The sequence below is a fragment of the Branchiostoma belcheri genome, unplaced genomic scaffold, assembly GCF_001625305.1.
Source record: "Branchiostoma belcheri isolate BF01 breed outbred unplaced genomic scaffold, Haploidv18h27 scaffold1, whole genome shotgun sequence".
In the NCBI taxonomy this organism is placed as follows: domain Eukaryota; kingdom Metazoa; phylum Chordata; class Leptocardii; order Amphioxiformes; family Branchiostomatidae; genus Branchiostoma; species Branchiostoma belcheri.
In genome coordinates this window covers 1,885,784-1,900,236 of record NW_017802379.1, presented here as the reverse complement: position 1 = coordinate 1,900,236, position 14,453 = coordinate 1,885,784, and the positions used below count along the sequence as shown (strand labels likewise).

The 14,453-nt window shown below is 42.5% G+C and overlaps 1 protein-coding gene across 1 annotated transcript; it reads right to left on the bottom strand.

Annotated features, from left to right (window-relative positions):
- Window positions 1-217: 217 nt before the first annotated feature.
- On the bottom strand, window positions 218-7,012 carry LOC109462485 (mesenchyme-specific cell surface glycoprotein-like). The gene is made up of 13 exons (XM_019759045.1): window positions 6,808-7,012; window positions 5,765-5,853; window positions 5,279-5,420; window positions 4,617-4,821; window positions 3,999-4,140; window positions 3,438-3,552; window positions 3,024-3,197; window positions 2,724-2,789; window positions 2,210-2,328; window positions 1,827-1,958; window positions 1,405-1,559; window positions 867-935; window positions 218-560 (listed from the first exon to the last, which is right to left on the bottom strand). The coding sequence occupies exons 1-13, from the start codon at window positions 6,998-7,000 to the stop codon at window positions 455-457; spliced, it is 1,707 nt and encodes a 568-aa protein (XP_019614604.1). The 5' UTR covers window positions 7,001-7,012; the 3' UTR covers window positions 218-454.
- Between the last annotated feature and the right edge of the window lie 7,441 nt (window positions 7,013-14,453).

Genomic DNA, 14,453 nt, shown 5'->3' with positions numbered 1-14,453 from the left:
GGCAATATCAACCTGGCAATTGTAGTGCTTTAATTGAATGAGACGACTGAGGTTCAGAGACTAAGTGTGCAAGGCATAACAAAGCCCATTTTTGAGAGTTCGAATGAAAATTACTACAATATAAATTGACTATATACATTGCCAATGGATTTAGCCATCCAGGGATGGTTCCTTTGCCCAACGAACCAAACTCTTCTCACTTTCAGACTAGTCACAGTCTCTCATTCTTGAATAAATTCATCAGGTTGGTGAATGATTGAATAGCAAAGTCCTTATTTTTTACTTAGATTATAGCACTAGTGCTAGCTTAATGCTGTATATTTGTTTGTATACAGAAGCGACTCCTTTGTACTTAACTCAGTAGGTATTTTTGTACAATAAACTTATAAAGGTCTTCATTTATTCATTTATTCGCAACCACGAGGTGCTGCAGCCAGGTGTTGAGATCTGTGCCCTACAGAGGCGTGTTGATGACCCGGTACAAGGTCACCGTTCCGCTCAGGCTTCCAGCTACCAGCAGCATAGGGTGCCCGTCAGGAGAGGCCTCATGCGGAATGAACCTGAAATGCAGTTTCGGATATGTCTGAAGGAAAGACGGTGCTGCATACAGCCTGACTAAATCGCGCTCCTAGCGGCCGACCCGCGAGATACTGCACGTTGATAATCTCCTAGCAGATATTCGGTGTGAAGTTTCTATGTCTTCTCTAGCCTTGCAAAGATAATGTTCGTATTTCGCCTACAACTTTGTGTTGCGCCCATTTTCTGCCCAAAGTAGGTTATAGATAGCGATATTTTTCCAACCTACTGGAAGAAGAGACAGATAAAGGTAGTTTGGCGGTCACTATGGCAACGCCTAGTCTACTCACTTGATGTCCTCGGGGTCAATGTCACCGACCTCTCGGTCATCGTAGGCGCTGTCCCACCTCCGGTCCCACCTGTGTGGGGAGGGGAGCAGGGATGTTTGTTTGTTTGTTTATTTGTTTTTGCGCGTGCGTGTGTGTTCGGTATAGTCGGTTAAAGATGCCTTTGATTTGACTGTAAGTTTTGATCCACTGATATCGGGATGGAACCCCTGTATTTTTTCGGTAAGTTCTAGAACCCACCATTCGTAGCTTCACTAGTCTAATTAAATAGAATATCATAATCATGATAATTAAAAACAAACTTGGAAACAGTGCGACTGTTACTGTTACAGCTTCTGTTACCATTACTGTCACTGTTAGTGTTACTATTACTATTACTGCTACTGCTACTGCTACTACTGTTACTGCTACGTATACTGCTACTGTTACTGTTACTGCTACTGTTACTGTTACTGTTACTGTTACTGCTACTGTTACTGCTACTGTTGCCGCTACTGTTACTGCTACTGTTACTGTTACTGTTACTATTACTGTTACTGACCGGCCATGGCGGTAAATGGACTGGAATTCTGGGACGGCGTGCGGGTTGTGGGTGTCCAGGGCATACAGCATCAGGGTGGAGGTGCGCTCGTTCCCAAGGACGATAACAGTCTTCCCGAAAGCCTCTCCGACAGCCAGGGACTCGGACTGGGGACCCTGGGGACGAGAAGTACAGCCTGGGTACGAGAAGTAATGTCTGTCTCCGGTACAACGAAATTTGTAAAAGAAATCAAAGAATGCCTTGAATAGTCGATAAAGTATTCAGAAAAATAGGGACAGTGACTTAAATTCATAATTGTAATACTAAATATCTCTTGACTGCGTGCTACAGTCGTGCCTCAGCAGTGACAATTTAAAATTATTTTCTAAACGATAACGTTAAACGTAAAACCACGGAAATTTACATGTGTATAAAGTGTATACCTTCTTCTTGGACGTTTCGTCCATCGTGTCCTCGGGATGGTCGTGTGGAAAGTCCTCCTCGAACTCACTGTTGAATATGGACGGGTAGTACATCGCATGCGCACGCTCCACCTGGTCACCGCTGTCCCAGATCTGGGGATGGGAACGAGACTGCGGTGTTACGTCAGGAACAGGGAACGAGACTGGGGTGTTATGTAAGGAACAGGGAACGAGATGCATTGTAAAAAAGAAACTAGTTCAAGCCATTATTATTATTTATAACTTTTCAAATTCTCGATAGAAAACATACTATATATGTCTAACATTGTGAAAGTTGGGGTGGGGGAGAATGAAATACAGTTATGTCCCGAAAAAGCGTCTCAATGTATACAACCAAACGTTACCTGTGTCAGGTTCTTGGCATCCCAGACGGAGAACCCCCTCCCTCCGAACGCGTAGAACGCCTCGTACTTGGTGGGGTCAGAAGCCGACTTCCCATCGTAGTTACTAAAGCGTAGGACTCCTGCACTCCCAAAGGAGAGGAAAACAATATTTACCCGTAACAACGTGTCGAAAGCTTGCCGGGGAGAAAGCTATGACAAATAAGAAAAAGACTTTTGAAACATTAGTAAAGACCGCTATTCTCTGTGTAAAAAGAAGCAATTTGCCCGAAATGGTGCCTTTCATATGCTCAGTCCAAAGACCACATGGCCGAAGGCTACATCAAAACCAGGGGATTTTCTAAATTCTTTCAGATTGAGCGTAATATACTGTAAAACTGCTTCCACTGGACGAACCTAGAAGATATCGGACTGAATCTTGCAATGCTATTTTTCCTATGGAATTTGAGTGCTGAACCAGCCGTACCAGTACAGATCACAACCGATGCGGCAGCCTGGGTGTTTTATTTACTCTTACCTAGCTTGGTCTCATCCCTCAAGGCATCTCTCAGCATAGGCGACACACTGCTTGCTAAGGCATCGTCTGCAGGTCAAGAAAAAAAATTCAATACGTCAATGATAAGGGGGACGACCACATATTGGAGATAGTCATCATCAACATCATCATCAATATAGATATTCCTTTTCTGAACCTTGGTGAAATCATTATTGTTAACCATGTACGAAGCACACTGAAAACCTTTGGCTGGTTAGGCAACATTTATATATGAAATGCTACATAGACTTAAATACATATGTGAGAATTAGAAACTCCTACTTTCTACAAAGTCCGTGCCCCTCCACTCGTCGTTGATATCGATGCCGTTGACGGTGAGAGCGCGCGTGTTCCCCTCGTTTGACGTAATGAGCAGCTCGCGGCCTCCCGCGGACACGTACTTCACCGTGTCGGGCTGGTACAGGCCGTAGATGGGCCAGGCTGCGATGTGGATTCCTGTATCGGAAAACTGTCCATACCTCACATGCATATGTACACATACAAATCATTATCATAGTACATAGTACATACATGTGAGCAATGTTACACCAGTGCAGATTTCATAGTGTCCAATAACTTCATAAAATCACACAAATCACGCTTGAAAAAAATAGCTATCGCCCCCAAAAGCCATGTTTCATACGAAGGAAAGATTAGTTCAGAGATTTACACATATCCCTGTTTGTTTCAGTCTACCTCCGTCCTTGTCACTCGGGTCCAGACCGGAGTCTCCCCAGTACTTGGCGCCCAGGGGGTACAGCTCTTCTGCCGTTGCCGTCACTAAGTCAACCACGATCACTGCGTTGTTCTCCTACAAGGAATCACTTGCATATCACGTGATCATTGAATAGTAATCACGTGTCCGTCACGTGTAAAACTCATAAACCTTTATATCTCCCTTAAAGGTGTGGTATATTTTACCATCCCAACTTTAAACATCATTTGATAAGGTTTTGTAAGTTATAAGTTTGTTGATGATTTTTTTTATTCATTCACATAGAAAAAGGTGCAGGACATGATGGTGCCGCACTCAAGTGGAAAGCACTTATATTGACGGCACCACTGAAATAAATACATATAATAAAGAAAAAACAAACGCAACTTTAAGACAGGCAAAAAACAGTAAATACAGGAAATTTGTCGATGATTCTAGAATGATAGAAAAGAATAGTCACCGATGTTAGATGCGACAACAAAAAAGTATAGAGAGTTTCGTTTGATGATGATATGTTTTATCATTGTGTAAGCTATGCCTACTTGTAGTCCGACGTAAGCCTTGGTCTCGTCCTTGCTGAGTGTGACGTATTCCGGCTCCAGTTCCTCAGACAGCCGGTTGGGAATCCCGATCTCCTCCCCCCGGTACACCCATCGTACTCCTCTAGCCGCGTACTCGTCCTGTCTGGTACGTGTACAGCAACAACATGCTCACACATGAGTAACAGTTGATGCCTTGTGTGGATTATCAGCCCAAATCATACACAAACTTTTTTCTTCATCTTAGCTTAGTCACATGGCCTGGCTCAAGATGGCGGCATTTGAAGATATGTCTCGAGACGGTTTAGCCATCCGGCGCAAACATACAATTGCCCTAGAACACTATACAAAGTCCAGCACCTTTCAATCAAACAAGATGGTCATTGAGACCATCAAAAGATGATTGAAAGATAGTGGAAACCAATAACAGGTCGGGATGCGATATAGACTTCTGACAAACTTTGACCCTTCACTGACGTCAGACAAGCGGAACGTCGCGTATCTTAAGTGACTGGGTCAGACAGCTAAAGAGGACTGTGTGAGTCAGCCGAACATTCAGGTGAGTACGATATTTTTACCTTGGAGTTTAACTTCCAAAATTTACACTAGAGTTTGCTATACCTTTCATCGAACTTCCTGAAGTTGACAGTTCTGGTCTGGATGTGGTCACTGTTGGGCAGATCGTCCGAGCTGAAGTCGATGATGGTGAGAGAGCCCTCCGGGTTCAGGAAGTTCCCGTTCCCGTCTCCGCCGTCCTTCCCTTCGTTCGCCACGATCAGCTTACGGCAGTCACGTGTGAAGAGGAGCATGTCGGGAGAGCCTCCAACTTCATGATGACAGGAAATAGATGGGAGAGTGTTTCGATATAGTTTAGCTTATGCTGAGGTCACATGGGGCCTGACCGGACAGCTTTTGGGAACGAAAAATACGATATAAAAGACAACAAAACACGTACACAGAAATGTTCTTAATATATCAATCATGGGCGCTATTTCTGTATATTCTTGATATGAATTGTTAATTTTTCGTTCATACAAACAGCCCGGCCGGGCGCCGGTTTGGAAATAAATGTAACCTAAATATTAAATGACTGTAAAAACAATCTTACAAGGGGTATTCTGGGGATATCCGTTTAACTCATCTACCACCCTTGTCCGGTGCGGTATCGTGACCTGTGTGACCTTGACATGAATTGCTAATTTTAAATCCACGCAAACAGCCCGGCCGGGCCCCGGGTTGGGAACGTAATGCTTAGGTCACAATTAGAAACCGAGGCAGGTTACCTCTAGCCTGGTACACCTGCCGCATGTCGCCCGCGCCCCGGTAAGCCTCGTAGATGAGCACATGTCCCGGCAGACCCTTGTGTTCGTGTTCCCTGCTCAGCGCCACGAACCCGCCACAGTACTCCACGTCAGTGTACGCCGCCTGAAAAACACGTTCTCGGTGTGTGAGGATATCGATGCTTATCATTTGATGAATGAATTATCCCTCCGCAGCGCTACCACCAGTGTTAACATTGCTACAAGGACGTCCACACTCGACCACGGGTTGGGAAAGGGCCCGCTCACACCAAATCGCTGTAATTGGTTTCAATCCATTTCGACCAAAGCCGGATTGAAGTGGCCCCATCTGAACGCTCCAAATCGCATTGAAAGTGCCTCGATCCCAAACCACAAGACTGATATTTCGTAGCGTTATAAGTATTTGTATGTATTTGGAATTGCATGATCCTTATAACAAGGCAAGACGTTTTGTTGGCTGAAACTTACCTGGCCGGCTTGCGGAAGTTCCTGGTGGTGCAGCAGGCTGATGGAATGGGGATCGGACACGTCAATGACGTTCAGGAGCCCCGGCTGGCCTATACATGACAACATACAGAGTTAAAGAAAGTAACTTCCTTCGATTATTTAGAAGAAAATATTTAATGATGTATGAGTTTTTTTCCATTTTTTTGCGAAGAATGTTTATTCGACCTATAAGAATAAAATAAGAAGGATTTCTATAACATGGTGTTCAAATACCTTTTACCAAGCGTGAATAAATATTGGTACGTCCAGAATATGCTACCAATCTTACTATGTTGCACGTCACAAAGATAACTTTAGATAGAATATAAATATGCTCAAGCCCATGTGTACATATTCGAGGCTCCTGGCATATTTATTCTTTATTGATCGTCTGTCGATGTCTCCTTGACCCAATACTGATATACGTGTATGCATGTACAGAGATATTATGGCGTCCATATTTATGTAATGTGAAGGACCATAAATGCTAGTGTACGTGTAGAAAACGTGTGTTTTGCGATGTTTTAAAAATGTACGCGTCTGTGTGCGATTAATGAAGTGTTTTTCTTAATCCCAGCATCGTTTCGAAAGCTCGGTAGTAACTTGGGTAGTGACTGATATTAGGACAAAGCTAAGGAACATGTGTTTTGCTTGACAATACATGGTTATGTAGTGCTAAAGTTCACTGAGGTTGGATCAAATTTAAATAAATTTTCTGGTACAATGTAATTTGTATTCCACATTGGTCTTTTTCTCCAAGATGTCAGATGATAGATACGTAAAAGACCATATCAATACACGTATCTCTGTATTCAAAATGTACAATATAATGTATGTGATAAATGATATGAATAGTGATAACCACAGCAGTAAGATATTTTAAAAAACTATATGAAGCCTTGTTCGTATTTCACTGAAATTAAAGTACTGCTAGCAATTTTTGTCTCAGGATAATCTCTGGGCAGACAATGACAATGACAACAGCAATACTTCAAAGTCCGTATGTTAACGAGAGAAGACATTACCGACGCTGTAGACTTTCTTGTTGTCGGCATCGTAGCCGACTTGTTCCGCAGCCCCCTTCCCCATCTTGTACCTGGCGTCGCCGTCGCTGTCATACCTGTAAGGGAGGTACACCGTAGAGAGATGCTCCAGGCCAAGTCGGATGCACTGTCCTGTCGTCAAGACACAGAAGAACATAAGATAAAGTAACGCCATCTTGTTGGTTTATTGGGTGCCAAAGAAGAAAAAAGAACCCACGAGATTATCTGCTTGGATATTATATATTAGCTATTATTAGGCCACAACAAGTAAATTTTATTGATGACATCCTCCAAAGACTCCAAATCTGAATGAAATGAAATACATTACTCTATCAAAGACAAAACAATAAATCAGAGCCTTGTCTTGTCTCTTCATATTTATCTGCCATCAACATTGCGCTATGACAACAGACATATTTGCCCATTTTCGGCATATTGACCACTGTCAGAGGGCAGCAAAATTTCTTGTATAAAAAAAAATCAGGCGAAAATCAATGCGCGTACTGGTGTCATCCATAAAAGTTACTTGCTGTGGCCTAAACTATTTTACCACTTGCCAAAATGAAGCGGATGTTCTGATAAAGCAAAGGAGCACACATGTAAGTATTTGTCTAGCCGTGAAGCCGTGAGAATCTTTACCAACATAGCAGGTGTTTCAGAAGCTATCGGTTGACGTCTGTGTCATAACCTTTCCATAAATATATTAAAAACAAATATATTATTGCTACTAGTGCTACTTGTGTACACCTGTACTATTTGCGGACCCTTAACCACACGCGAAATTCTTTTGTACCCACGTGTCTGTTTGTATGACTATGACTAGACTTTACGAAAGTCGCTGTACTTTCGTAGTGTCAATAAAGTTCTTCTGTAAAATAAACAACATTCCATTCTGTGCTGTGCTGTACGTTTCCAAACAGTCAACCTTGGTAAATGTATTGACCTGATTAATTCAAGCTTTTTTATTTCATTAACCACACAACCGAGCAGACAGACGAGCGGCAGTCGACGCCTCGGCTGGAAAATTACATGAGACACTGAGATTTCCCTCAAGTAATCTGTTTTGAAAACGGCTTTGTTGATCTTTCTAGGGCATGACGCATAGGACACCGTGCTTGCCTTGTCAAGTCTGTATCTGTATCTGTATAGCCGGTATAACCGCCATTTGGCGTAACACACCGGCTTCGCAGGCACGCGGCGCGGTGGCAGCTGGCTACATCACACCGAACGACGTGTTACACCTAACCCTTGAACATCTTACTCTAAACATTGTTTAAAGCCATCTAATGACAATGCCCTTACTGTACTTGGTGACAGCGAGTTCCACTCTTCAATACTTCTAGGAAAGAATTAATTTTTGGACACCTTAATCCTCAAATGTTCGGGGATGGACCGTGGAGACATTAAACCCAATGCAAAGATGGGGTGACCTTCCCGGTCCCACACAAACCATGCACAGAAGGACTCGGTTGTATCCAGAGCCGTGCTTTATCTCGGATCATCCTAAGACATGGCTCCGGATAGTCCCCGTGTATCCAAAACCGTGCCTGGTTCAAATCTACTTTCTTGGATACGCGGAGACTATCAAGAACTGCGCCTGTGAGGAAACTTTTGTAGCTATGTTATCTATTCCCGTTATCATCTTTTGGTACTGATGCTATCTATTACAACGGCAGTTCCCATATTTCTTTGGGCTATTCGGAAATGTCAGGCCAAAGAAGGCTACAGAACATCGTCATTTTTATGTGAAAATAAAAAGGTACATTAAGCTTTAAACGACGCGGTATATATTAGAATAATAACATTTCATTGAGATTGGATACGAAAGTTCAGCATATGCGAATTACCGACTGTCTACTTCAGACAGCAAGTTGTATATATATCATTAAAGCCCTATACTAGCCACATACATTGAACAATGCATCTAAGATATGAATAGATCTTGCCGTACATCGTGGAATTGAGAAGAAATAGTGCGACGACAGACGTATAGAATTACTTGCTCTTAACTGTATTGAGACCTCTGACCTCTCAGTAGTTTTATACCCTATGTTGTATTCTCATTTCCAATGTCGTATTTCATTGCTATGTTGCATTTTATTTGCCATGTTGTATTTAAGTTACGTTTGCTTCTTGTATATGTATGTATGTATGTATAGTATAATGTAGTGTTTGTATTCAATACGACTCCAGGAAGACTAGTGTTGTATTATTAATTTGTACGCACTAATGGAGATCGATCAAATAAACAGCAAGAAGCCATAGGCGACAATTCTCCGTGAAGTATTATATATTGCAACAAAAAGAAGTAGCCATTGGCGACAATTCTCTGTGAAGTGTGATAAATCGAACAAAGAAAAATTGTTTAAACGCGCGTCGGCTCAGTCATCTTAAGACGCAACAACCAATCAGAGATGCGAAATGCCGACACGTGACGCGGGATTTGCATACAGTCTAAACAACGGGAAGGGCGCGCGATGCCCGAAATATTTTTGCGTCAATATTCAGCGCCGTGATTCAAGAGATTAATAGCCGGAAACAATTTCTTTTCTTGTTTTGAACGCATAAACATGCTTTTACGCTAATCTAGTATGATTCAGGGTTACTTTTTTTTAACCTGCCATGGCCAGATTATCTAAATATGGAAGAACTTTATTGCACGACAATTGTACAGGGTACATTGTATGGCAAATACTAGTAGGTAACTGTGTGTATTGTGTGTACAATCTACAGAAAGAGAAATGTACATCAGGTCCGATCATCCGATTTTCACGTTTCGGTTTTTTGGACTCGGTTCATGAACGTATTTTGGTTTGGCTCCTGGAATGTGCGAAGAAAATGACTCCCGGGACTGTCTACAGGGAACACTCGCACATTCGCGGTGTATCAGGACAGCGCGACTGGTCGGCATTAGCGCAGTCCCTGCAATTAGTACAGTTGCACATCAATCCGGCCGAAAGCATGATTGTGTTACACAGGCTACTTCTTCATATACCGGCTCATACTACAAGACGCCTTTACAACTAGCAAATCATAAAATTACCCGATCTACTAGTATGTGCGGTTTACCAGCCCCAGACCACATCCGACCACGAGGCAGAACACATTGATGGGTTGCTCAAAAATATTGTCCATGTTTACAAAGAGCTGCTCCACTAACACTATGGAGCGGCCCAACCCAAAAATATTGGCCATGTGTACAGCATGCTCGTTGCTAGGACGACCGGCCAGTTGCTACGTGACTAAATACACGCTGCCACTAGGTCGCCACAGCCGACCAGTTCGAAATCGATAGGATTACGTCATCGGTATTTACATTTCGTAATGCTGACCACTGACCACCCCACATTTCCGTCCCCATCAGCTACCGGTCACATAAACGGACGAAAACATTTCAAAGAAATGGGGATGTTTCGAAAATAAGCATTTACTCCAATATCAAAACAGCTACGGTAAAAATAAAAAGACGTGCATCATCCCGGACATAATGCTACACCACATGCGAAATTACACAGAAATGCGACGTACGGAAGAATGCGTTTTGGCTGCGAACATCTTCCAAAAAACTTGCCATCTCTTAACCATGGGCAAAAACATTTGGAACCACTTATCAAAACCACCCCGTATCTGCATGAAGTTCCACCCCCCCACTGCTATTCCAAACAACGCGTTTTTCTGGACCATTCCAATTCGCCTCGTAATTGTAGGGGTGCGTTTGCAATATTACATTGACCGCGAAAGCAGCAACGGCAAAAATACACATTCGTGCATCAACACGGGCATGCCCGCAGACGGCGTATAAAATTGCGTGCCGATTACACAAAGAGAACCCAGTGTTTTGACTGCGAACATGAAAAATCAGCCGATCACAACACTCCGTCCGTAGGTCCTGACCTCCTTCACGGAGTAATAAACAAACAGGAGCAATAGTTTTTAAAAAATATCGTACTCACATCCGGGGCTAACTGACGATTTTTTAAATTGTACAACCTGACATTTTTTCCAAGTGTAGAAATGTCACAAAAAGTGTTACTAAAATGTTCTGGTGCCGAGATGGCTGCCCATTTAAGTATGAAGACAGTAAGGTGGCCCGCTACATGACCCCATGCCACACGCGTGCCTGTACAGGAGTGACCCTGCTTCAACCTTACCCCACGCTGGAATGGGATGTCGGTTCCCGCAAACATTTGACAGTTATTCGGCGTGCCCAGCACGTACATTTCAGTTTTACAGCGTGTATCGGAGAAATTATGCCCATAACTGCAATCGCTTGGTTGATAGACCCGATGAGGCCAGCTGAGTAAAACTGTTGCTTGTAGAATATAACCTTTTCCGAAAACATAAATTCAAAATATTCAAACTCATACAAGAAATGACATATTAAGAAAAGTTCAACCAAGCGGATAAAGTCTCTACAGTGTCAAAGGTTTCAGATAGCATCCAAAATATTTCGTTTGTCACTGGGCCCGGGAATTATTTTTTATAAGGCCACACCAAGTAAATTTTATGGATGACGTCCTTTGGAGACCCTAAATCTAATGCGAGAGGGCGAAAAAAAAACAAGAAGGGCTCTAAAAAACAAGATGCCTAGATTAGAAATATACTAAGAGACGACAAATGTTAGGACACAAATTGAATGAGGTGACACAGATTAACAAGCAAGAAGTCTTTTATTCATCACCAAAACAGCAATAAATCAGGTGGAATAGCAGTTGTCGTCCTGTCCTGTTTTCGCGTTACGGGTTTCACGTCAATCTGACGATTTGCGGCACTGTCCTGACTCTTTGGTCATAGTTAAAGGAAGCGGAATTTCTTTTTTTTCTGGGAACGGGTCAAAATCAATGCGCGTGAGGACGTCATCCATAAAATTTGGTGTGGCCTAATGCAGTATTGCGTTTCGGAAACTCTATACATCGAACTTGTATGATGACTTTATAAATCACACATCCGACGATCAACGGAAGTGAACGTCAATGAAGTGTTTTTTTATATGGATTCTGGTCTTGATGGTGGAGATGAAATTCCCGGCCACCGATGTGTAGTTCCTTATTAAGTATTTCTAAAATAAACAGAGTAGACGCAACATGAATATAATTCTAGAATGGTGTTAGCCTAAAGAAGTCAATAACTGAAATATCTCCACCGCAAACACATAAAAGCGATAAATGTTACGTCTGATAGCTAACGGAGTTGGTGGCAGAATGTTATTACCATAGAACCCAGCTGTTAGATGTCAATATTGGAGAAAAAAGCTCAGTCAACCATGCTGGTATCGTGCAAACCATGGTCGTGATGCCGCGTTGCCTGTGCGTTGTCGTGAACAGAATCATGACCCCATGTATAACTCACGGCACTTTATTGCATGGGAAATACGACCTCACATGACCCTTGTACAATCTTATCAACAACGTTCTGATGACGGCCAATCCGAAGCCCGTTCTGTCAATGGTCTGCTGTATCAAAAACCGTGCTTTATCCAGAACCACACTCGGGGCACGGTTCTCGATAGTCAACGGACTCCACTCGTATCCAGAACCGTACCTGGGGCAAATCTACGGTCTTGAATACGTGGAGACAATCCAGAATCGTGTCTGATCCTATCTCTATAACCCATTCAGGTGTAGAACTAGATAGGCACGGGTTTCCAAATTATTCTAAAATAATGGTAATCTTTTCATGCTGTGCCGTTTTACATGACGATTGCCATCTAGTTCAACTGTAAACTTGGGCAGACATCTATCTCCATGCAATCTTACCAAGTTCGTTATATAACGTCATTGATCTTACACACACTCAGATGTTTCTTGATTAGCAAGCCTACGGAATCATCTGGCTCCGGAGGTGTTTTACTGCCGCTTGAGCGCTGATGAAGCCACAGCCGGGAGGTAGTCAGTCTGGTGCCGCAGGCTGAATAAAGCTAATTTGTGGATGGGAGCTAACAATGTGTAGCTCCAGCATTGCACACCTACCCTGTACATATATGCAACGCTCGTATCTGTCACACATTTTTCACATTCTTGCTCCTAACGAATGATCTATGGCAGTCAACCAACCAAACACACAGAACATAAAAATCGCTCTTTATGTATGAAATTTGCCGAGTAAAATATCAAATGTTTGGTCCCTCATCATTTGCGCATGGTACCTGAATGGTGTGTACATGTAAAATCGCGTGACCTATGACCTGGGATATCTGCACAAGGCCATTTTCCCACAGAATCTGCCCTTGAGATCAAGTCGCGAAAGGTCGAGGTCACAGGTCTAAAACACGATTCAGGACGGTAAAGAGTCTTGAAGAAATCTTTGAGTTTGGGTCTAGGAGTATTTATCGGGAATTGCTCCCATCAAACCACAGCAAACACGTGTGGTCTCTACTGAAAATCTAGGCATCTAATTTATGCCCAAATTGTATTTTAGCTACAGGTATTTATCTCATTTTTCGAATTCACATGTGATAAGGGTTGTCTCAAACGTAAATGAATTATCTCAACAAAAATGCGTCATCACAACTTTAAGCAGTCATCACGGATTTCTATTACAAATACCTATCACAACTAAATAAATGTGATAGATAATCAAGTCTTATATTTTCCCTGAACTCAAATAAGATTCGGAGAATGTTACTTTACTTGCTGTAGCCTTATTACATCTCTCCTCACGTCACCACGTGCCTCCATATTCCACGCGCGTAGGATCCTCAATGCTTCTCAGCGGGCCGCGCGAGCCGCAGAGTCGGCTGAATTATTCAAACTACCCCGATGTGGTATTATGTGTTTTGTCCTGGAATGGTGACATTACGCCTCTTAGGTGCGATTTTCCAGGAACGGGGACTCAGTGAGAGGTTACAGTGTGGAGGTACGCACCAGACGTGTGGCGGAATTCGTGATCGCGGACTAACCTAATGAACATTTAATGAAGGAGGGACGGATCGTTTGATACTGCGATTCAGCTAGCTACATCGGGTGGGTCTGGGACTACTGTTATTTGATTTGAATAACTAAGAATGTTTAAGTGGTGTTACTGAAGAAGGCACGTAGAATTAGGCTCGTTTGTTTTTTTGCTTGTTTGTTTGTTTGTTTGTGTGATAAGGATAGTAATCTCGTATGCTCATACGTGCCTCTAAGTTGCAATCGAGATTGCTTATTATACAGAGAATGATAAAAGACAGTGCATGAGTGCTAAAATATCTGAATATTTAGAAAATTACCCAGTTGCTTGATGTATTTTGTACCACGTGATGTAACACCTTAATGTTGTACGTATACCTTCCTAGATGTACAGACAATGATGTCAGAATTCTCAAAAACCTTCGCCGATTCACTAGTAATTATTCACCCAGCGTCGGTAGATGTACTTAGATAAGTTCAGCAATGTCAAAGGCTTAAGTCTGAAGCCGAAACGAATACTAAACAGACCAAGACTTTTAAAAGAGTGCGCAGCGCGCTGTGCATTCAATATTTCCTAATAGTTTCACACTTGTAGATCCGTATTGTCTGTGATAATTATACAAGATCAATACAAACTGAATCGGGTCTATGGGCTTTAATAGCTCATTTGCCATATATCTTTCAATTGTAATAAGCCATTCAATATTCTAGGCCGTTCATAATGAAACATATATCTTATGC